Genomic DNA, 25,297 nt, shown 5'->3' on the forward strand with positions numbered 1-25,297 from the left:
TTCTAGCCTAAATTTCATTTAAACTTTAAAAAATGCAGTGTGTGGGGATCCCTGGGTGGCACAGTGTTTTAGCGCCTGCCTTTGGCCCAGGGCGCGATCTTGGAGACCTGAGATCGAATCCCACGTCGGGCTCCCTGCATGGAGCCTGCTTCTCCCTCTGCCTATGTTTCTGCCTCTCTCTCTCTCTCTGTGTGTGTGTGTGACTATCATGAATAAATAAATAAAATCTTTAAAAAAATAAATAAAAAATAAAAAATGCAGTGTGTTCTTTCCTCCTGATGTATGATTTCTTACTGGTTACATCAGTCAGGATGCCAAAGGCAGGCAGTTATGTACATGGCAGAAAAACAAGTTTTCCATTTTTGAAAACTTCTATCAGTTAATATTTGAATAAAGTATTAGAACTTTCAGTTGTTTTTCTTAATAAGGTTTTCTGGAGAAGAGACATGAATAGGAGTCATTCACATTAGTCCTATATCACATGAAAGTTTGGGAATCTGTTTATTTCAACTGGATTATGGGCCACAGGGAAGTCTGACTAGAATGGACAATTTAGATAAATAATTACAGAATACTTTTTACAGAAAAAAAAATCAACTTTAAGCCCTTATTAAAATGGAAGACCAGGACCCATTGTTAGTCAAAAGTCCACGTGTTTATAGGGTTTTTCTGAATTAACAATTACTTACAGGCAGGATCCTAGATTTGGGGAGTGGTTTGGAGGGGCTCTTTGGATGTGTATATACTTTGGGTCCAAGAAGCCAGTGCCAGAGGAGTATTAAGATGCTGTCTTGGTTGGCTTGGGCTGCTATAACAAAATACCATAGACTGAGTGGCTTGAACAACAGAAATTTATTTTCTCATGTTTCTAGAGGCTGGAAGTCCAAGATCAGGGTGTCATTATGGTCAGTTTTTGATGAGGACCTTCATTTTGGCTTGTGTGGATGGCTGTCTTCTTGCTAGGTCCTACGTGGAAGAGGGAGAGGAAGAGTGCGCACTTTGGTGTCTCTTCTCAGAAGGGTACTAATCCCATCATGGGAGCCCCACCCTCATGACCTCATCTAACCATAATTGCCTCCCAAAGGTTCCATCTCTAAATAAGGTCGAGGCTTTAACATAAGAATTCAAGGAAGTGGGGGAAGACAAATATTCAGTCCATAACAGACATGCAGAAGATTTGTTGGGGGAAATGCCTGTGAAGAACCAGAAATGGCTGAGAGAGCCATCAGGCTAGTGCAGCTGGCCAACACTTGTGCTGAAGAAGGAACAGGAGGGCTGCAGGGAGAAGGGTCTTAATGGTGATGGGACCCTCAGGCTCATTCAGCGAGGCTGATGGAGAGCCCTTAAGCCATGGTCGCTCCCAGAGGAGCCCTACATGTGCAGAAATGGCCCAGCTCTAGTGCCCCCTCATACCCAGTCTTTGGAGCAGCATGAGGAGGTATGGCCTCTGGGGAATGCAGGGGTGCATCCAGCGTGGAGCAGCTTGTCTTAAGCTTCCAGCAGCAGGACATCTGAGCGGCACATTGTCATGGTTACCGGGGGATGGGGGGGGGGGACTGTTGTTGTTTCTACTTGGTCAAAACCCAAGTGGCCAAACCTGAAAGACACTCATGAAAGCCTTTCAGTATTATAAAAATCACCACATAAGGGAGTAAATCTGAGACACAGTGGCTTCTGTGAATTCCATTGACCTAAGAGCATAGTGAATCGAGTGACAGGTTAGTGAAGTCTTAACCCAGATTTTTTAGTTTCATGTAAACAAATGGTAAATCACCCATATCCCTGAAGTCTGCTTTTATTTATTTATTTTTAAAGATTTTATATATTTATGAGATACATACAGAGAGAGGCAGAAACATAGGCAGAGGGAGAAGCAGGCTCCCTGTGGGGAGCCTGATGCGGAACTCGATCCCAGGATCCTGGGAACATGTCCTGAGCCAAACAAAGGCAGACGCTCAATTACTAAGCCACCCAGGTGCCCTGAAGTCTGATTTTACATTCAGGATGCGATAACTTGCAGTTGCTCCTGCATTGGCAGTATCATCAGAAGTCAGTTCCTGGGAGCAGGGTCCTGCTCCTGCCCTTTGGCAGAGACCATGGGAAGAGATGATACATTTGGTTGTTGGCCCCCGGGGAGGTCTCTTTATAAAGTGACTAGGAGTTGGGTGTATGAAGTAGTGAGTATTTCTTCCATGTGGACACTTTCTTTTGGCCCTTATTACAGAAACCTCTGCGAAAGAAGGTCTGCTGCTTTGGTGTCAGAGGAAAACTGCCCCTTACAGAAATGTGAACATCCAGAACTTCCACACCAGGTGAGCAACCAGGGCTCTGGGGTTCCTCTGTTATTACTGGAGTCCTCAGATGGCTGGAAGGTAGTGGTCACTTACACCAGTGTGTTCCAGCTTGTGTCTGAGAAGTGTTTTCTGATGCAGTGGAACCAAGGTTATAGAATCTCTGATGCTTAAGATCTCTCTGGGGAACACATCTGATTAAGATTTGAGGTGCTGGTAAAACAGCATAGTATTGATAAGCACCCTAACACGTCCTCATAATTTGGGGATGTAGGAATGTGTCTCACTGTGGCCTTCACCTGGTGCTGGGGTGGGGGTGGGAGTGGCTGGTGTGGCTTCTCAGCGAGAAGGATGCCAAGGCAGAGTCTGCATGTTCCTCCAATGTCCTGTCTACACTGGGAAAGACAATGCATTGGCCAGTTTTGTGTGCTGGGATTTGAGAGAAGTAGAAAACACGTGTGTAACATGATGGCAACCTGCGTGAATGAAACCTAAATATACTCTTGAGTGTGGTTTCGTCCTTGCTCCAGGGTTCCTCATCATGCAGTTTTTCTGTCATTATCATTTGTGAGTCAAAGAGTTGTCTGTATTTTCACCCTTTAGATGGTGGCTTACCCAGAAATATAAATGGGTCCCTAGCCATCATGGACAATCAGCAAAATGGAGGGTGAGGTTGAGCCACAAGGAAAAATGGGAGAGGTTCTTCTGGGTAGACAAATATTATAGAGTGCATCCCAAGTACTAAGCCAGGTCTTGAGTGTACGAAGGTGGGAAAGAAAACATCTCTGTCCCTATGTCATGTTGTCTCGAGGATATAAGGAATCACGAGAGAAGGTAATCCTGCCAGTGTGAAAGTCAACCAGTTGCAGACCTGCCCGCTTCTCCTTGACCTTCTTGCTGTACCTCCTTGGGCCCAAGATTGGCCCAAGCACATGAGCTGTGTAGCCCTGGGCTTTTGGGTTTCTTTCTTCCCCTGACCCTTTGAGGAACAGAACCCCCACTCCCAGACCTCGTTGAACCCCTCGTCAGAACTGGCAAGCTCAAAGCCTGGGTCTTTCTAAAGAACAGTTGGCGTGAGTGTCTCTGGGGAAACAGACTGGGAATCCAGGTCCTCCTTGCTGAGTCCCTCGGGTGTTTACATGTCTTTGCCTTATTTAAAAACATGTAAAGAACCTTGTGAAGAAAGACACAGGAGGACCTGAGAGCTGATAGTGACTTTTTAAGTGTACTAAGGATCTTGGGGGGAGTGTGTTCTGAACATTTCAGGATAGATATCCTTGTGTCTATTGGGCAGACCGAATATAGGGTCCATTTTAGAGACTCCAGAGAGGGAGGAGGGGATCGGGACCAGGGAGGAAAGCAGAGATGGAGTAGAGGGGCCCGGAGACAGGGAGGAGTCCCAGGCAAAGGTAGGCCTGAAGTTGTAAATGAAGAGGAGTTCAGCAGACCCTAGAAAGATCCTGGAAAGAAGATTGATGTTTAAGGAAGTGACCAGAAGGTCACTGGGTTAGGGAGGAAGTGCATTAAGTCAGATAGCAGGACATTGTGTCCCAAATTTCAGTCCTTTGTCTGACCAAGGGCATGCCCTTGCTGCTGCTTTCTCTCCATTATTAACATGTATTCCCTTTCTTCTCGACTGTTGTGCAGCTGGAAGGATGGCCTTGGACTCTGTGCGCTCATCCACAGACACCGGCCCGACCTCATTGACTACTCAAAGCTTAACAAGGTCATTCTGGGGGCCTGGCATGCAGTGTCCACCCTGCCCCTCAGCACATCATTCTGAAAATGAGCACATCAGCACTGAACTCACTCAAATACCAGCTGCCACTGGCCGAGGTTCCCAGCTAGCCTGGCACACCAGGCAGAAGGAAACGGCAGCCAGGAAAACACTTCTATTAATTATGAATTAGTTACTAATATTAAATAATTAGGGTGGGACAGGACCCAAGGCTAAGTTACCCTTCTGGCCCACATGTTGATTGGGCTTGATTTACGGTTTTTATTGATGTTTCTTAGAGATTTTACATTCCCAGATTGTAAACATGAGAAGGGGACATATATGGTTTTTAGGGGGAGAGAGAGGTTCAAATACTCTTAGCCTTCTTTTTAAATTCCCTTTACCTTCCCTGAAGGTTTTAGTTGCAGACATTTTTACTCAGAACTGATTAACTTACTTCTCACACAAGGGATACTTTATCATTATGTTGCAATCAATCGATGATATTAGTTGTAGCTTTAGCCCAAGAGTTTTTGCGGGCACCTGGCTGGCTCAGTCAGAGGGCCGTGTATCTCTTGAGTTTGAGCCCCACATTGGGTCAAGAGATAACTTAAAAAAATAAAATCTTTTAAAAAGATTTTTTTTAAAAAGGAAAGGTTTTGGTTTTGCTCTCTTTAGAAAATGCAACTTGAGGAAATTTTAATTCTCTCTGTAAGCTTAAGCTTCACCGTGCTTAAGTTTCAAATAGTCTCAGAATTCTTTCTCTAAAACAGTAGTTTAGAAATGTAATCTATGACAGAAAAAAGAAGTTCATGCTCCTTCTCAATCCTGTGGTAGACAGTCTGTGCGGCCCTAGAAATAATGACATGTAAAGATTTAGGACTAAAAGTGTTGTCTGCCCCAAAAACATTCCTACAACTGATGATTCTAGCTGCTGCTGTGCTCAGCTGGCTGTTCACATTGAATTGCTGTGTTTTGGTGTGGAATCTGGCTGCATGCTGCCCTCACCTGTGTGATGTGCATGGTTGTTGGAGGAGGTCACTTTTGCCATTTTTTAAGTTGTCACCTGCTCATCACCTCACTTCCTAGCCTGTCTCTGATGACTACAAGGTAGCTCATCAAGAATTTACTTGTATGAAAAGATGAATCCTACAGTTCTGTAACGGGAAGTTGCCAGGGTTCCTCAACTTTTCAAAGCATACATGATCTTATTCTGGAGTTATTTTGGAATGTCTCAAACATGGAGATGGTGTATATCTTTTCAGTGAATCTCTGTCTCATTTGCAAAATGAAGGGATTGTTCTAGATCGAACTAGTTTCATTAGCATTTTATAATGGTTGATTTTTATTACAAATGGTCAACAGACCTGTGACAATTGGCCAAGATGAGCGAGAAATGATGGTAATTATCAATAGCAGTTAATACTTATACAGCTCTAGATTAGATTCTGTTATGAATAAATACATATATTTATTGTGTATGTATCATATATTAATATGTATGTGACATAGGTATATATCACACACTTATATATGTATATTAGTCTATTTTCTAGTATGTATATTATATATTAATATGTATGTTACATATACATATTATTATGTATGTTACATATACATGTATATTCATTCAGTCTTGACAGTGCACAGTAAAATATAATGCACTGATGAAGTAGGTATTGTTATTATCCCAGTAATGAAAGAAGTATGGGATTCAGAAATCTGCCCAAGGTCTCGTGGCCAGTAGCTGAGCCAAGGAAATACTTAATTGCCTCATTTTATCTCTCTCTGTTACAGTATAGATGAGATTCCCAGAGTCTCAGAATCAATCTATTTTTAATATTAAAATTTTTCTAATATATTTAAAACAAAAAGAAAGACTTTTGCTCAGCAATTTGGGTTTATAATTATATGCATAAAATATGCAGGTACACCTGACATTATCATATGGCTGCTCCTAATGGAATGCTTTGTTGAAACATTTACTTGAAAAAATGTATATTCTGTGAGGCCAGGAATCTTGTTTGGATTTCTTCACTGAGCCCTCATGAGTGAAAGCCCGCACTTCTGAAATTGCTTCAGCATATTAAAATGTACTTACTGCAAAGGGCTGCAGTTTCTAAAATATTTAAAATGGCTTTGATGTTAAAATTCATTGAAGCCATCCCTGGACTAACATTCCTTTTCTGATTGATCTATCTTTCCAATCCCCATCCCATTTCAGATTCATAATCTCTGAAGTGGATCAAAACAAGAAATGTTAAATAAGTCTTTAACTTTAATTTTTCAGAATTTTGGTTATACACCTCTGGTTAAATTTATTATAGCATATATATATTTGTATGTAAATATATATGTATATATTTAACCAATTTTACAGTGAAGATAAACGTAATCTTAAGAACAAAAGTTTCCTCCTACTTTTCATTTACAATTTTAGTCTTTGGCATCCTAGAAGCATAATTTTTGCTTTGTAGCCACCTTGTGACATTCTTTGGGGATCTAAAAGTTTCACCAACTGGCATGTTTCCTTCTCTTCACCCATCAATTTTCTTATATTCAAAACAAAAGCATTGTACTAAATATTCTCCATGATCACCTTCCAGATCTGGAAAAATGTAGGTTTCATGATTTCTTCTGGAATCATGAAATGTTGTCAGTAGAGTTGAAAACAGCTCAGAGGTCTTGAGTGTTCTTTCCAGTCCATGAGAAAGTATCTGACAGCTTTACTCCTGTCTGCAAAGCAATTGTCCTCTTAAACCTTGGGCTCACATTTTATGATTTGGATGGAGTGTGCATGGATTGTGTGGGGTTCATATCATTTTTGGTGTTTTTCTAAATGTTTGAAGCGATTGGGAAAAATTACTTGTACTGTTATGGTTACATGCATGGAAAGGTTGCCTCCTAAAAATGAGGTGTATAAAACACATCATTCATAGTTCCTTTCAAGAGACATTTTCAAAAACTGGCTGTGCTGTTTTTCATGCAGGATGACCCAATAGGAAATATTAACCTGGCCATGGAAATTGCAGAGAAGCACCTGGATATTCCCAAAATGCTGGATGCTGAAGGTGAGAGGAAAATCGTGTTTACCAACTTGTACAAAGTCTGTGGCCTACACATGCTATGGCCATGCATGGGGATTTGTAAAACTTTATAGCCAAGTTACATCTGAAGTACTTAGGAATCTGAAGAAGTTTATGTCGTTGGCCACAGGAGCATTAAGAGAATTTCATTTGCAGCTTGTTCATGAATTCTTTTAAAAAATCCTGCTAAAAACCACGCCAGCAAAACTCTAATGAAAGAATTTGGTAAAAGGTTCAGCTTTGGCAAAGAAATAGAATGCTTTGGTTTGTGATCTGCAAAGAAAAATTATTTTTATTTTTGTAACAACACACTGTTACCTTTCTTACCACATAGAGACAGTTTAGCAAATAAATCTTGTGAAATGCTCAGGACTCCACAAGGAAAAACATTCTTCTTTCCAAACAGTAATTATAGAATCAAAATACAGAATATGGAACGTTTAGCCAGCAGCACACCTCTCAAACTTCCATGTTTCATTTTGGGTCTAAATTAAATTTAGTTTAGTTAAATCTGGAAGAACTTCTAAACATTTTGCAGCTGAGCATCACTCATGCTGAGGACTAGTTTCAAATAACTTTTGTGCCCTCTATATGTAATAAATTTGTGTGGGTTATACCTATGGCACCTCATTGAAAGCACAGATATGTGGAAACCATCCATTCATTTCACTTGTTCATGATTCACTTGGCACTCAACAGACATATATGAGTGCCAGGTATGAACAAGACCCTCTGCTAGGTACTTCAGGAGATAGTGAGATGTATAAGGTAGGGTCCTGCCCTCAAGGAACTTATGTTGCTGTGTTTGTAGTTAATACTTTTATTCCATAACAGTCCATATCTTCCCTTAATTGGCTTTATTAGGGAAAAGCAGAGAACTTGATGATAGCCAGTTGTCAATCATCTGTTCCTCCTCATTTTTGGTGATTGTATTATAAATGATCATAAACTAGGTGTCTTGAAGCAACAGAAATTTATTCTCTTATGATTCTGTAGGCTCTAACTCTGAAACCAAGCTGTTGGCAGCACTATGCATCCTCCCAAGCCTGTAAAGCAGGTTCCTTCCTTGTCTCTTTCAGCTTCAGAAAGCCCCTCTCATTCCTTGGCTTATGGTAGCATCACTCTTCCGTCTGCATCTATCTCTACATCTCTTTCTCTCTTTCTTACAAGGACATCAGTCATGCTAGATTAAGGATCCTCTGTACCCCAGCAGACCTCATCTTCATTTGATTATATCTACAAAGACCTATTTGCAAATTAGATCAGATTCATAGGTACCAGGGCTGGGAGATAGGACTTCAACAATATCTTTTTGAGGGACACTGTGCAACTCATGTAACAGTTATCTTCAGAGTAGGATTCTCATTTTACCCATTCATTAATTTAACCATTTAACAAACACCTGTAGTATTGGGTGTTAACACTTGAATACACTCCTCCAAATCTGTTTATGCTTTGTAAAAACTCTTTTGAGAGAGTCAGTAAAATGATGTAGTAGCAATATAGAATAGTTCCTTTTCCTTTTTGTCTGTCTTTTCTAAGCTAAGTTTTCATTTGTGTGGCATCTCCTTTGACCTTTCTGTAGAGTAAATAACTATCCAGAGTTTACCCACTCGAATTAATAGCTTGGATACTAAAGAGAGGAGAAAACAGACCAACAGTAAATTAATGCCTCCCTAATACACTGCAGTTGAGGGTGAGTTCAGGGTCACCATCATTATTCCTCTGGCTTGCTGACATGCTTGCTAGCTGGTAGGTAGGTTTTCCCTTAGCCCCTGAGTCCTGGTCTGGGTGTGTGTCCATATTGTGAATCCTTCTAGGCCAATGAGATGCACTGGTACTCCTTCATTTCCTCCTCCCTTGTGACACATTTTAGTCTATTTTCTTTTAAATGGTTCAGAACAATGCTTACATGCTAGAATATTTTCTTTGTAATTTCCCACAGGAGTCTTCTGGCAGTCATGAGCTTGACTGGGGCACATTGTGATGGGGCACATTGTGATGGGACAGTTTTAGTCTTTGGCATCCTAGAAGCATAATTTTTGCTTTGTAGCCACCTTGTGACATTCTTTGGGGATCTAGAAGTTTCACCAACTGGCATTTTTCCTTCTCTAAACATGAGTTTAGAATGGTCCCCTCTGCATGTGGCCCTTTGTATCCTCACTACAGTACCACGGGGCCTTGTCACCACCACAGCATTGTATTAGCATGTCCTTGCTTGAGCCATGTCCTGTGCTGGCGCCTCCTGTCAGAACTTTCATCCCTCCCGCAAAGCCTTGCCTTCCCACCTGCTCCTGTTGACCTCACTTCCTGTCATGGTGTTGCGGCCTGGACCTTAAGTGGGGGTTGTCGAGTGGCTAGCTGGGCCACTCTCCCATGAGCTACCACCTATACTAAACACCAGGGAAACTTGTCCTCATTGTAACTGTCTGCCATGCTTTTAAAAGGTTCTGAAAGTTGTTTCTCTCTTTTCCTCCACAAACCTTTCCTTAAGGTGAGCACCAGGCTTAGGTTCCTGGGTGTATACATTCTGTGTGGACTCGCAGAAGGGCTCTTTGTCGACCCCTGGGCCCTTCATATGTGCAGCGATAGGAAGTCTCAGGGAATGTGCTGTTGCGTGCCTTCTGTGGGCTTCCAGAACTCTGATTCTGGCTGTGGATGTAACGTTCTTGCAGATTTAGGGCTCTTCTGTGCTAGCCATGGCCTTCTCTTGGGCAATTTTCAAAAATACGGATAGTGATGACTTTGTAGGTATGATTTCTTTGACTGGAGCCAGTTTTAACAACATAAGTGTGTGGCGGGTGAGGGGAGGAGACTCACGGCTTTGACTTCTCTGAGGCAGCACTTGGCAGAAGCCCATGGGTACTAGAACATCCGAGCAGTTAACCTTCTTTTCTCCACACAGATTTAGTATACACTGCCAGACCTGATGAGAGAGCCATAATGACTTATGTTTCCTGTTACTATCATGCTTTTGCTGGTGCACAGAAGGTGAGGATGTAAAAAGAGTCACCACTCACCCTTCACCTTCTGTGTCTTTTTTTTTTTTTTTTTCAATTGTTTTTCTCTTTCCCCGTCTCCTCTGCATAAGGAGACCTGTCTGGTTCTGAGGAGGAGGTCATTTGTCTTTTTTAGTCTAGTTTTCTTTGAAACTTACTTTCTGTCCATGCGATAGTATGCCGTTCGTGTTTGTTTTCCAGAAGATTCCATACTGTTACACAACCCCACATCCATTCTGGGCATACTCTCTGAAAACCCAATGACCAGATTTCACCCATAGGAAATTACATGGTTATCTTTTTAACTTTGTTTTATCCAGTGACCCAAATGAATTTAAAGTTTAAAAGCAGTTCAGCAAAGAGTGGTGTGTGTTCACATGGTTGTTTCTTCCTGTTGCTTATTTTGGCAGCTAATACAAATGGTAGCAAGAGTCACAATAAGTACAAGCCCTGTATATCCTTCTCTTTAGATGTTTTATTAACCCTTGGTGGTTTTGTAAATGGCAAGGTAAGTACTCACAGAAGGTGTTAAAAGCCACATCCTCTCCAGTGAATTTTGTCCTCATGGGAGCCAGGACCATTCACGGAGCAGAAAGCCAATAGTTATGAAGGTGGGGGTGGGGAAATGGCAGGAGAGATGGGGCCACGGATAGATGCCCGTATTCCCAGCATCCTGCTAGGCTACCTATGTTGCTTAGAGCAACAGTGGCAGATGACCTGATCTGGTCAAAAGATGAGCAGATATGGGCCTCATGAGTCATTAGGAAGTGACCACAAGCCCTGAGAGAGCAGCACACAGTCCCCATATTAACCTCTTGACTGTACTTTTAGAAGCACATCACAGGGTAGGGGAGGAAAAAGACCCTTGGCGAGTATGAGAAAAACATGTGGGTTCAAGGCATCCTGTTCACAAACAATGTCAGTGTGAGAGCCTTCTGGAGGCATAGGGTTGTGGGCCCAAGAAACACACAGAAAACGGATCCGTGTAAACCAATCCGTTCTTCCCTTTGTTCACCCTGGTTTCTACTCTTCATCTGTGTGTGTGTTTGTTTCTGTGTTATTTTTTTCCCTCCCTTCAGACATTGTGAACACTCCTAAACCCGATGAAAGAGCTATCATGACATACGTTTCCTGCTTCTACCATGCGTTTGCGGGCGCGGAGCAGGTATTCAACACGTGTCGATCTGGGCTGCTGTGCTGCTCTTCTGCATTGGTTTTAGTTGTGTGTGCGTGCGCGTGCGCGTACCTGGGTGTGTGTTTGTGCGCTTCACATCTTACCTTGGAATCTTTCTAAGTGTTTCGTGATGACCTAATATGGCAAGTTCCAAACCGTGAATACTTTTTGTTTTTTAACAGCTTTAATTTTAGATAGTTCCTGAAGTGTTGTTTGTTTGTTTGGGTGTTTTTTAATCTTTCCTTCCTTCCAAGATATTGTTTTTATTTCATTAGTAAATGGTGGGAAACATTTGCACTTTAGGAAAACACAAGCACCTTGAAAATGGTGCCACATTCACGAGCAGTGAGGGGGAAATCTGATGAGGAGAAATGAACACCTCCCTGGTGCCCCTGTTTCCTCTGCCAAGAAACTGCTTTCTGTTCAGTGATTTGTTCTAACAACTTTCAAGATGAGTCTTAATTTAACTACAATAGTGAAAGGATAACAATGTTAAAGCCTCAAAAAAAAAAATCACATTCCTTAAGACACACGTTGTGGGTGAATGTCCCTCAGCTTTCTACCTTATCCACCTGTCTCTTGCCCCTCCACGTACGTGTCCTTGGACAAAATGAATGGGCCAGAGTGGACCAAGTAGGTATCGTGTTTATGATTTCTCCATGACAATCAGCAGCAAATGATGCCAACTGCAAATGGGGCTTGTGAGGCAAGGCTTTGGGACAGGCTAGAGGCCGAAGGGGGTGGCTTGTGCTTCTGGATTCACCACGTGGTCGTGGTTTGGGGCACTTTGCTACCCCCAGCCTCAGTGCCCCTCCACGAAATGACAACCGAGAACTCCATACACCTCAACGACTTTTCATGTAGGGCACACCAATCTTAGAGCAAGTCTAGCTCTGTGGAACGATCCCATCTAGCAATTTCTGTGTATTCATTTTAGGTCAAGAGGGCTGTAGTGAACTCGGTGCAATGACAATATCTATTCAGGACCCAGTTCTTTTTTTGCTTTGATTTCCAAAGGCTAAGGTTCTATAGAGAGCTCTGGCCCTATAGTCATGAGGTCAGTAGAGTACTCAGGTGGACATTCAGGGATGGGGGATTTCCTCTTCCTGGACCCATATATTTCTGTCACTAACTTGCTTGATGTTTTACAAAGCTTGTGTTTTAGACTAATGGTATCTCCCCATTATTCCCCACAGTACATTCAGCCTGCCGTGTAAGTCTGTGTAAAAAAGGTGTGAAATGACTCATGAGCCATATCCTCAGTCTGAATCCACCCTAACCTTGACTGCACCATCGACAGCACACCATCTGCTCATTACCTCTCCTGCCTCACCACGTTCCGTTTTGTGCATGCACCTCCCTGTCGACAGAGCTGTCCTGTTTACCTATTGTGTTTTACAGGCCGAGACAGCAGCTAACAGGATATGTAAGGTTCTTGCTGTGAATCAAGAGAATGAGAGGCTGATGGAAGAATATGAGAGGCTAGCGAGTGAGGTAAAGGGAGCGGGTGCCCGGCAGTCCTGTCCATTCCCACCCAGAGGGAGAGGCGTGGAGGGGGAGCACCGGCTGTCAGTGTTTTCTTTCTCTGCATTTTTCATCTCAGACAGAATACGAGTAGGAAAATGCACTTGATCTCAGAGGTTGCTCTTCTCATAGCAACATGCTTACTGGCACAAAAGTAATCCTGATGGTCTTCCCAACCACCTTAGATCATAGAAAAAGTTTGCGTGTTTTAAGGAGTGGGGCACGATTCCAAGCTCAGCTCTGCATCACCAGGGTTGGATGCCCCCAGATGAGACCGCATTACTTTTTGTTTTTTTTCTTGCCTTGTTGGTGACTGACCTCCAGTAGCGTGCCCTCCATCACTCAGAAGTCCTGCTCCACGCAGCAATTGAGCATCACAGGAACTGGCCCAGCCTGTTGTGAGACATGGCGCAGCCTTGTGTATGCCTGTGAATATCTAGAGGGAAATGTAAGGAGGACAGAGCCCCCCTCACCCATGCAAGGTGTTTGAACCTAAGAGTCCGTGATGCCTTCTGTAGCTCTTCAGCCCAATTCTGGGTTAGGATAGCACTTTCCACATTGCTCTTCTTTTTGTTCTGATTTAGTTGCATAAATAGCAACTAGGTGGTCTTGTCACTGCCGTTACTTTGCTTCCCCCATGCAGGTGATGGGCTGAGTGAGGTGCACAGCCACACACACCATTTCTGGGTTCACTCAGTTACAGTGACACACGTGTCAGAGACCAAATGGTTTTTGCTCTGACTTGATTTAGCCGATATTTGGTCTGTCCTGGGAAAAGCGTCGGGATTCTTGAAGTAAATCTTCCAAAGTAATGGTTAGTAGTAATCCAATCTGATGATATTGAGTTTAAAATGTTTTCATACTGCTACTGTGGGAAAACTCAATTTGGCAGCATTGTTTAACCCTGGTGACCAACGTCAGGGTAGAGGCATGACTGGGGCCAAAGGACAGACACTCCTCAGTAATTCTGTCCTTCCTTTTTTCCCCCTGGTCCTTCTTTTATCCTCTTCAAACCCTTAGACTGTGGATATATCACCATATTTTTAAAGATTTTATTTATTCATGAGAGACAGAGAGGCAGAGACATGCACAGAGGGAGAAGCAGACTCCCTGCGGGGAGCCCGAAGTGGGACTCCATCTCAGGACCCTGGGATCACAACCTGAGCCAAAGGCGGACACTCAACCATTGAGCCAGCCAGGCATCACCCCCTCTTTTTTAAAAGTATATCACCATTTTAACAAATTTTTATTCTTGCCTGCCGTCATTTTCTGAGTGATCGTAAATGTCAATTATTAGTGGCTTTCCAACTTGGTCGTAATTCGAGAGAAGGGGTATATATACTTCATCCTTAGGAATTCACGACCATTTTCACTTTTATCATGTGGATTTCCTCAGAAGCCAGGTGATAGATTAAAATATACCTTGGCATTGAGTCAGTCCCAGATTTACAATACATTTTTCTGATCAATAAGTTCATTAGATTGGAGCTTATTTACAAAATACTTACATTTGAAGTTAAACCCGATTCTTGGCTGACTTTCCATCCCATGTCAGGTTTTTGTTTATTTGAAAGCTCCATCCAGCATTTTTGTCTGCTAATGTCTAGTCCCCGAGTTTCCTGTAAATGTCACATTTTTGTGAAACATGACTTGTGTTGCCTTTCAGTTTTCGACCTGTGTGTGGTACCGTTGGGGCAATCACCAGTGGCCATGGGGGGGGAGGGGGGAGACACTGGAGTTTTCATTCATGCCACAGTGCATGTGCACAGAGATGCCTTTTTATCCTCTCCTCTCGACCCAGGGTATGATATTCATAGTCTGTAATTTTAGGAACCTCAGGTGGAATCCATTCTAATTGTCAGGTGCTCCTGTTTTTTAACTGGGGGTGGGGGGCAGTTTGCTGGTGTCTCCAGCAGTATTTTTATGTTTTGGGAGCAGCTGTTGGAATGGATTCGTCGTACGATCCCCTGGCTGGAGAACCGGACCCCCGAGAAGACCATGCAGGCCATGCAGAAGAAGCTGGAGGACTTCCGGGATTACCGGCGCAAGCACAAGCCGCCCAAGGTGCAGGAGAAGTGCCAGCTGGAGATCAACTTCAACACACTGCAGACCAAGCTGCGGATCAGCAACCGGCCTGCCTTCATGCCCTCCGAGGGCAAGATGGTGTCGGTGAGTGAGTGTCACACACCCCAGCAGCTCCGAGGCCTCTGCCCTGGTGGGCTGCCATGAAAGCTGGGCTAACATCTCCAGTCCTTTCAGCTAATGGATAGAATTTTGGCCCTGTCACCACTTCTCTCAGGATGTTTCTCCCCCACCAGCATGCAGTTCTCCATCTCTAACTGCTCCCGGTGTGGTACCCTCTAAGAGCGGCCTTTATTATGCTTGCAAAGTGCCCCCCCACCTTGTCCTCCTGCCACCGCGGCCCCCGGGCCTCCTGGTGTCTGGCATCTACGTCACACGCCTTCTCTAACCTGCGCCTAGGACCCCGTCCCTTTCCAGGGCCTGGCGCCACATGGGTCTCCCTCTGCATGCTGCTGGCTCCCCTGCCAGAGTCCCTTGCCCCAGCATACGGGGACTTGAGACATTATGTTCTGGTAGTGCTGACCTGGCCCTCGGCTACCCTCCGCAGCAGGACATCCAGAAGGAGTTGCCTGTGGCAGAGCCCTTCTCAGCTCCTTGCTGCTCCTTTACTCCTTTTACTCTTCACCCTGCAGCCACCCGGCTTGTCTCCTCTGGCGATGGCTCCCATTCAGCTTGGCGGCCTCCCTGGTGACATTCTGGTTGTCACATTCATTTCTGTATTCTCTGCCTCTTTGACCCGGTTCCCCATGCCGCCTCCCTGAGCCTTCTTCCACTCTCGCCCTTACTGCTTTCCTCCCCGGCACGGAGTCCTTACACCTGCTGCTCAGAGCTCTGCCACCCCTACCCCGGTCCCCTCACCACTTGAATGCCAGCGCCTCCCAGACTGTGCATCTCCAGCTCTGACTTCCTCCTGACTTTAGGTTCCTGTGTCTGCGAGGACATCTCAGAGCACTTCACACCTGACCTGTTCCCCAACTCCTCTGCAGTGTGCTCTGTCTTCGCTGATGGCATTGCTGCCCCTACATTACTGACGTCCCAAGCCCAGGTGTCATCTGGGACTCTTCCTGTCACTTCATGCATGCAGTTCCTCCGTGGTCCCATTGGCTCTGCATCCAGATTATACCTTGAATCTGTGCCCTGCTCTCCACCTACACTGCCGTCACTGTTTGCTGAGCCTTTCTCTCTCTCTCTCTCTCTCTCTCTCTCTCTCTCTAACTCCCCTCCCTCTCTTTCCATCTCCTAGGGCCTCTCTCACTGGCCCCTAAAATTCATTCTCTGCACAGTGGCAGCTGGGTTCCTTTCAAAATGGAAACCACAGCGTGTCTCCCCTTCTCTTCAGCCTTCTAGTGACAGAGTATTTAGACAAAGATCCAGATTTATTAACCTGGTCTGGAGGATCCCATGTGATCTGACTCCCTCCCTGCTCTGCTGACGGGCCTCTGCTTCTGTGTCCTCCACTCCCACGCAGCCTTACTGTCTCCGCTGCTGCTCCCCGCACACAGGGCCAGCCCCGCTCAGGCCTTGGCGCTCTCTCCCAGCTCTTCACGTAACTGGGTGTTTCTGTCACTGAGGTCTTGGCTGAGATGCCACCTCCTCGGACGCCTCCTCTCCAAGAAGAGGAACCTGAAGGAACCCCCACATTGGGCTCTCAGCATCACCTGACCCCCTTTTGTTTTACCTCCGAGCCCATCACTATTGCAGTGACCCTGTATAATTTACAGTCAATCCTCAAACAACACAAGTTTAAACTGTACAGTTCCATTTACACATGGGTTTTTTCAATAAATATAGTACTGTAAATGTATTTTCCTTTTGATTTTCTTAATAGTTTTCTTTAGTGTGAGAATACAGTATATAACACATATGATGTACAAAATATATGTTAATCAACCGTTTATATTACCAGTAAGGCCTCTGGCCAACAGTAGGCTGTTAGTAGTTCAGATCTGGGGGAGTCAAAGTTTATATGCTGATTTTCACATGTGTGGGATATTGGTGCTCCTATCCCCACCTCCCCATGTTGTTTAAGGGTCAGTTGTACTTACTGATTCTTTGTCCTCTGACAATCATGCAAGCTGCTCAGGGACAGGGAACTTTCTAGGTGTCTTTTGTTCTTCTATCAAAGTCTCACTAGTACCCGGCACATTGCACAATGTCCAGGAAATGGTTGTTGATGGCTGGCTGGCTGGCCAGCCAGTTGAGCCCAGTCACTGAGCATCAGTTGATTTGAACTGAGTCACTTTGAGGCATCATCTTTTTCTAGCCAGAAAATTAAAGCCCTGTCAGCCTTTGTCCACCTCTGGACAAGTTTCAGGTAATAACTGACTGATGAGAACAACCATATCAATTTTAAAAGGCCCTGGTGATAATTAAGACCTTGAAAAGCCCAAACGGTCTTGAGTGGTTATTTGGGGATGGGAGAGGGAGAAGCAAAGAGAAGAAAACATGGAAGAAAACCTGTCAAACTTGGGGCAGAAGGAATTTATAGAGAAGCCCTCAGGTGGAGGGTTGCTAACCTGTCTTTGCTTGACCTCAAATGCCCTTAGGACATTGCTGGTGCCTGGCAGAGGCTGGAGCAGGCCGAGAAGGGCTATGAGGAATGGCTGCTGAATGAGATTCGGAGGCTGGAGCGTGTGGAACACCTGGCGGAGAAGTTTAGGCAGAAGGCTTCGACGCATGAAACGTGGGCTTATGGCAAGTGGACTGGCCTGGGGTTGGGTTTCTGAAAAATCAGAGTGGAGCTGTCTCTACAAACCCCATCCCTAACACTGGTGGCCCTGTGACCAGGTGTCCCCACCTCTCTCCGCTCTACCATCCCAGTGCTAAATAGCTTCAGGAGGTGGGTGGGAGGACTGATTTTCTAGTCAAGCAGATAATGTACTTTTTCACAAAATGGCACTCGAAATGCCTTCTTCCCACACTTACTTACATAAGTCCTGGCCTCCTCCTGTCTTCCCCCACTTTTGTTCTGTTTGATCCACACGTATCTGTTTATTCCCTGTCCATCAGATGGCCCTGGCCCAGATACCAGCTTCTGCCGCTAGAATGTTTATTCAATTCCACAAGACAACATGATTTCCCATTTAGAAAATCTGCTTGGAAGGAGGAATTCAAGGGATCATTTTCTGAAGTCTTAGCTTCCTTATTTCACTTAAATTCATCTACTTCTTTTAGTCCTTGCAAACATCTCTCTTTCTATAGCCATGATACTATGATCTCTCTCTCTCTGTCATACACACACACACACACACACACACACACACACACAATTTTACTTATTTATTTTTTCTGTCTGCTGTTTGTTGAGGTAGCAGAACAAAACATTCTCCCCTTCACATAATCTATTTTGAGAAAGGTCAGAGAGGTTCATCCTTTGGTTGCCTTTTGCTTTAGTGTTGTCTGATGGTTGATACTGCCCAGCAAGGAGGTGAGAGGCATGGGCCTGGAGCCAGGCAGGTTGGAGTCTCAGCTCTGACACTTCCCAGCTGTGCTCTTTGGATGAGTTCCTAAATCTCTCAGTGCCTCAGTGTCCTCTGCAGAGTGGTATCACGATAATACTTCCAGCATAGGCTTTTGGTAAAGATTTAATGAGTTCACAATATAAGAATTTAAAGCAGTGGCTGGCGCATAGTGAATGCTGTATTGTCATTGTTGGATATGTGAACATTTGCCTTCCATTTCTAGCTTTATAGAATTAAATTCTCAGAGGTCATCAACCAGGGAATAAATGTGAGTCTGTTTATAACTACAGCAGTCACTTGATTTAAGAAATATTCATGGGGAAAGAGGTGGAGGTGCAGAACTTGTAGTGTTGGCAGGAAAGAAACCACAGGCTATATTTAACCACAGAAAATCAAGCTTTCAAACCAAAAGATTTGGGGTCAAGGTTGACCTTGAGAGCAGGCCAGTAGAGTACGAGTGTCTCGTCTGACTCTCCCAGGTAATTCTTGTGAACTAACCATCACTAAATGGAGCCTCACACTGGAAAATCAGATACTGATTCCTCAGAATTATGAAGAACACAGATCTGTGGCATAGCCACTTTGTAGACATGAGCTTTAGAACCCAGAAGGATTCTGGAAATGGGAGCACAGTTACAGCCTGGAGGCTGATCACAACAGCACCACTGTGTCTTCCCCCTTCTCTTGGTTGTTGGGAATTGTAGGAATCACCAAGAACTTTACAGGTGCAGGTGCCAGGAAGCTGATGAGTGAATTCAGAGGAGTCATATCCCCTTCTGTAAACTTTGCAGGCAAAGAACAGATCTTGCTGCAGAAGGACTATGAGTCGGCTTCTCTGACTGAGGTCCGGGCCCTGCTGCGGAAACACGAGGCCTTCGAGAGTGACCTGGCTGCACACCAGGACCGGGTGGAGCAGATAGCGGCCATCGCGCAGGAGCTCAAGTACGTGCTGCTGTGCACCTCTGCCTGGCAGGCCCCTGGGCTGTCCATGGGTGCAATGGAAGGATTCCATGGAGAGTTTCCCTAGAGCACTTCTAGGGCCGGGCAAGGCTGGCCTTCCTTCCCTTTCCCATTCTGAGTCTAGGGAGAACCAAGCTGGAAGCCTCTGTGTTTCTTAACAATTAACCAGACTTCAGCTTTGGTTCTCTGGATGTGCTAGAATCCCGGTGCACTCCCATCCAGCAGCAGCCCCGGCCCCACTGTGGGCAGCTCTGCTTCTAGAAGGGTGAGGAATGAGTGTGGAGGACAGCTTGGAAAGGCTGCCTCCCCCACGCCGGGCTGCAGGGCATCCACACACCAAGACAAAACAGAAATGCCTGTACTGCCTCAGAGGAGGAGACACCATGACCCCACTTTTTCTTTGTCATCAAATAAGTGCTATTTCATTTCCGTGCTTTTTATTTTATGGGAGGGACCAGCAAGGGTTGAGTTGAGGCTGGTGTAAGCCTGAGCGGGAGTTCTTGGGTCCCACTCGTCATGCAGCCTCTGGCTGTGGCTGCCCTCCAGGGTGACACCTCCCTGCAGTCTTTCTTTTTTTTTTTTCTTTTCTATTTTTTTTTTTAAGATTTTATTTATTCATGAGAGACACAGAAAGAGAGACAGAGACATAGGCAGAGGGAGAAACAGGCTCCCTGTGGGGAGCCTGATGTGGGAGTCGATCCCAGGACCCCGGGATCACAACCCAGGCCAAAGGCAGATGCTCAACCACTGAGCCACCCAGTCAACCTCCCCCCATCTGCAGTCTTTCGTAGCCTTTTTAAAAGACCCTTGCCCCCTTATGATAAGTACAAGATTTCATTCCCTGTTCCCTTCCTCGTCACTATAATCACAAACATATCTGCATAAGTTTCAGAGCCTAAAATCACATAGGGATGACTGTCACAAGATAATTTTTAAAGACCTATAACAAATATTTCCTTTACTATGTTTGATTTTAAAACTTCCATATTGCTCACTTGTGACCAGAGCAAACTTGTGAATTAATAGATATGGCCTCTTTTTTAGAGGATCCCATTATTTTTTAGCCTTGGTAAATAAACTCTTAATTATTTGTGATCTTCATAATCCAATTTGTACACTGTATTTGTGGTCTTTACAAGAGCATACTTCTTGAACTTTGTGTGAGTGCTTGTTAACTATTACAATTAAAATAAGGGATGAAACAAATTCTAGTAGCTATTTAATGCTCTGTAACTGCTCCGATGAGTAATTTGAAATGGTTTTACGTGTTGCTCATAAAATTTAAGGTAGTAATTTTCTGTTATTATTCCTGGCATCCCTGGTGCTAGTTTCTTCACACTGTCCAAAGAGGCACTATGTGCACAATGTAAATCTGTGTTCATCTCAGTGCATTCCTTCCTTGTCCTTTTTATCTTTCCTAAAATAATAACAAAGCACTTATGCGGCTCTCAAAGTGAAGAAAAACCAGTATGCACAGTTACACAAGCCCTTAAGAGCAGGTATTTGTAGAACTCTTTGTATGAACTTGGTATGAGTTAGGAAAACAAGAAACGGATATACCTCTAAAGGTAATGATGGGGGAGTGAGCATTGATGTCTCCAGCATAGATCCATAGAAGGATCCCAGGTTTTTGTTTTTATTCTTGAAGTCTTTATTCTCCATAATATTTGCATTTTGAAGAGCCGTAGCCATTTCTCTTGGAATTCAAGACTGCAGATGGCTGGTATGTTTTGGTTCGGGGGGTTGTAGCAGGGAGCACGAGAAGCTAAGTCTGTCTCAGACAAGTGAGGGGTTATGTGTACATAGAAAGCTGCTCTACATATAGAAAGCTGCGCTCGTAAGCTGGGCAAGCTCTCCCCACTTCAAGAACCCGCAGCTCACAACCTCAAAGCATTTATTCAGTAGCAGAAGCAATAACATTCAGTACTGACAAGTTAATATTATTTAAGAGGAAAAGCAAAGCATGTGGTGAGTAACCATTGCCTTAATTTCTTTAAAGAAGAAATAAATAAGCTTAAGCCTCAGGGAAATGGATTTGGTAGGATGGGGAGGTGAGTTATCTTATCTCAGACTGTTTGTGAAGAAGTCTCTTTGAAAGGTATCTTTAAACATTTGTGAGTCTGGCTTTCATCTTAACTTTTTATCCCCAGAGATACCAGGTTAACCTTCTAGTTGGGAATTAAAAAAAAAAAAAATTATTTATTTATTTATTTATTCATTCATTCATTCATTCATGAGAGAGAAAGAGAGGGGCAGAGACACAGGAAGAGGGAAAAGCAGGCTCCTTGTAGGGAACCCGATGTGGGACTCGATCCCAGGACCCCGGGATCACGACCTGAGCCAAAGGTAGATGCTCAACCACGCTCAGGCTTCCCTAGTTGGGGACTTGTTTTAATGCTAAGCTCATATCACTTTACGTTACAAAGATCCCATCAGGATGCGGAGACGGGGCTGGTGGAGAAAAGGAGTTACCGAGTAAGAAATCATTTGGTTCTTGCCATCATACTGGTGGCATCAGACAAGTCAGAACTTCCATCTAGAAGAGGAAGGACTCAGTTCTGCTAGTTTTTCGAGGTCCCTGCAGTGCTAGATAAGGTCACAGCGCCCCTTCTGGACGTGGTGCTCCCTGCCTCCTACCCCCCCCCCCCCCGCCCCCTTTCCCCCTCCCCCCAAGCCCAGTGCCCTTTGAGGGGAGCCAAGGACACAGTGGTGTACAAGCTGATACCTGCCACCTCTCCCTCCCCACCCCCCGCCCCTGGACTCACTTTGATGTTCCCATCACTGTGGCTTCAGGCGGCCCCACTGGACTGTCATCCAGGTCAGATGATTGGCTTCATTTATAGGTACACTGCCACTTAAAAATAATACTCTGGAGCCTGGCCAGAATGAAGTTAGCTTGGGGCACTGAGAGGGCAACACTTCTGTCTAGAAAACTGACCAGCCAGGTTTACTGATTCTTTCTATAATCTGTCAAAGAGTAACGATCATGTTTGCAATGGTGACAATGAACAAAACTCTGAAATACCCTGCCATTTTTCTATCAGATCTCTTTAAAAAAAATTTTTTTGAGCCTGTGTCCATTTACCTATAACATCAGGGCAAGTTAATCTTTATTTTCACTTCTCCCAGTGAACTGGACTATCACGATGCTGTGAATGTCAACGATCGGTGCCAAAAGATCTGTGACCAGTGGGACAGATTGGGAACGCTTACTCAGAAGAGGAGAGAGGCCCTGGAGGTGAAGCCTGGTGACATGACATCCTGTCAGCCACCTGTTGGCATGAAATCTTTTAACAGAGGCTCTCTAATTAAGTCCCTGTTACTAATTTTCCCTGTGGCACAATGTGGGTGAAACAAAACAGGTTGTCTTGTGAAAGGAGAATATGAAAAATTGGAGAAAGTGGGAAATGCAAAGTTGGTAGCTTTGTACCATCATTTATCTACAGAGCAATGTAGCATACTTTTTTTTTCCAATGAAGCATGCTTTTTATTTTTTTTTCAGGGAAGCATGCTTTTGAATTAAAAAAAAAAAAGACATCCAGAGCTAGTATGATTATAGTATAAAGTCATTCTGTATCCGGTAGTGATTATAGTGAATTTCCAAAGGGCTTTCTATCAAAAGTATATTTAGCTGTGACTTAAGGACTCAAGGGGAGCTTTCCTGTGTAGCAGGCAAAGGCAAAATGGCAGCAAACGTTGAAGGAAAAAGGGATATGAAACAGATACAGGATGGGCGTGGCCTTATTTAAGTATATACGGCTTGGATAAACAGCCGAAAGTGGCTGATATTTAGCTGTGCCCTGTTGCCTCTTACCATGGAAGATTCATGTAATGTGAAGGAAGGAAGCAGTGGCCATTGTTTGGAGACTTTTCACATTTAAAATACATGATACCAAGCTTTCTAGATACCAAATGGCTCTCCACCTAAAGAAAGGAAGGTTGAGAAAATGAGGACCAAGCGTGAAACAGAGACTTGCCCCTCCCCAAATATTTTAGAATAGGAGGAGTAAAATGAATAGGAATGGAAGACTTACAGATGAAGAGGATGCTTTTGCTGTCTACCCACAGCCTCTCTGCCACATGAAACAAGTAGAATGTTGTCTGTGGCTGGAAGCTAGGTGCTTCCATATGCCCAGAAAGGCAGAGAGGATCTCTATGTGAAATCCTGATGATTTGAGAATGTTAAACTGTAGTTCCTGTGTTTTCACTTAGGTGAAACACAGGTGACTTTTGGAATGGCGTGCATCTTCTCTGCACACTTTTGTCTCAAAAATGAGGAAGGTGTGTTGAGTGTTGTTGCCTAGGTGGTTAGGGGATCAGAGCTGACCTTCAAAGTACTGCTTTTAGCTGAGAGCGAATTACTTTATCCCCCCTACAGATTCTCAGTTTTCAAAAAAAGTAGCATGAAACAGAGTACTAGCCTTTCAAAACAAGACTACTCTGGATGTCTTGAAATCCTTTTTAGGGATCCCTGGGTGGCGCAGCGGTTTGGCGCCTGCCTTTGGCACAGGGCGTGATCCTGGAGACCCGGAATCGAATCCCACGTCGGGCTCCCGGTGCATGGAGCCTGGTTCTCCCTCTGCCTATGTCTCTGCCCCTCTCTCTCTCTCTCTCTCTCTGTATGTGTGACTATCATAAATAAATAAAAAATTAAAAAAAAAAAAAAAGAAATCCTTTTTAGATTAAGAAGCCGCTTCAGGGAACTGCAGGGCTCAGTCTAATCACTGAACACTGGCTCATCTTTTGTATATACGTACTAGTGATGAGCGCATTGTGATTAACAGAACATCAGATAATAACTTTATTGTTCTGGAATGTGTGTTGACATCTTCAGAGATAATTTTTTTTATTAATCTATGATAACATTTCTATTTAACTTAACTCCAGAGAACTGAGAAATTGTTAGAAACCATCGATCAGCTCCACTTGGAGTTTGCCAAGAGAGCTGCTCCTTTCAACAATTGGATGGAAGGTGCCATGGAGGACCTACAAGACATGTTCATTGTCCACAGCATTGAGGAAATCCAGGTAAGTGAATGCCTCAGCTCCATACTTACACTGCACTAGACATGAATTGTGATTTTAAAAACTTAGAATTCTTTCATTTTGTTCCTTTTTTTAACTAAGAAAAATGTAGCAAGAGAGCCCAAATTACCCTTTGACCTTTAGCTTAAAAATGTGTATACTACTCTTTGCTGCAACTTAAAAATTATATCCATCAGACAATGGTGAATACATCTAAAAAGGCCTGTTCTTTAAAAGAATACTGTGGAATCATTGAGTAACATAGACATCTATGCTCTTGGGAGGTATTCATGGAAAGGTATGAGTTTATTGGCTGCTGAGTTAAGTACTTTGCAAATACATGCATATTACTGTTTATTAAGATGTGTATAGTTTTGCTGGATGATAAAGCATAAGAAACCAAAAAGCAGCACCATCTGTCTCCTGCAAACCAAAATTTTCTGCTTCTGATTTCTTCTGGAACATCAAAGTTGTAAGTAAGACTTCTAAGTAGTCACGTTAGGGAGGAGAGTTACTCTTAAAGGGCCAAGACCTAGTCTATTGAGAGACCAGTGTATGGTGAATTTGATGTACAATGGAATATTAAGGGAAAACACTTTTTAATTCTCTCTGTAAAATAGATAAGTCATCAAAAAGAATCCAAGTATAAAGGAATGCTAAAGATTGGAATTTGAACCCACATCCCTGTCAAGGAACATTCTAGAAGGGTGTAGGGGGAAGGAAATTACTTTGTTGAACGTTGCATTTTTTTTTCATGCATGCATAAGCAGAGGTTAGCGACCTAAAATCATTTATTTTTGGAATAAGTGAGACTTCTAAGTTTACCATGGAAACCATACCTGATATATGAAGTAGTTTCTTTGTAGCGTGGCACTGCAAGGGCTCCCTGTGGCATCTACATACATTAGGGCCAAAGGATAGACTTGATTAATGGAGGTTTTTAAAGCCCTCGGGGAAAGAGCTGATTTTTGTGACCTT

At 43.8% G+C, this 25,297-nt stretch overlaps 1 protein-coding gene across 1 annotated transcript in view; it reads left to right on the forward strand.

Annotated features, from left to right (window-relative positions):
* Positions 1–25,297, forward strand: part of ACTN2 (actinin alpha 2) — a 66,270-nt gene that overhangs the window by 31,020 nt on the left and 9,953 nt on the right. Inside the window, exons 5-14 of the mRNA XM_055308849.1 lie at positions 2,225–2,312; positions 3,939–4,017; positions 6,998–7,079; positions 11,173–11,258; positions 12,669–12,761; positions 14,730–14,960; positions 17,420–17,567; positions 19,126–19,276; positions 22,424–22,532; positions 24,182–24,322. Coding sequence (XP_055164824.1) covers positions 2,225–2,312; positions 3,939–4,017; positions 6,998–7,079; positions 11,173–11,258; positions 12,669–12,761; positions 14,730–14,960; positions 17,420–17,567; positions 19,126–19,276; positions 22,424–22,532; positions 24,182–24,322 — 1,208 coding nt within the window. The remainder of the gene's footprint in view (positions 1–2,224; positions 2,313–3,938; positions 4,018–6,997; positions 7,080–11,172; positions 11,259–12,668; positions 12,762–14,729; positions 14,961–17,419; positions 17,568–19,125; positions 19,277–22,423; positions 22,533–24,181; positions 24,323–25,297) is intronic.

Source organism: Nyctereutes procyonoides, unplaced genomic scaffold (assembly GCF_905146905.1).
Source record: "Nyctereutes procyonoides isolate TBG_1078 unplaced genomic scaffold, NYPRO_anot_genome, whole genome shotgun sequence".
In the NCBI taxonomy this organism is placed as follows: Eukaryota; Metazoa; Chordata; class Mammalia; order Carnivora; family Canidae; genus Nyctereutes; species Nyctereutes procyonoides.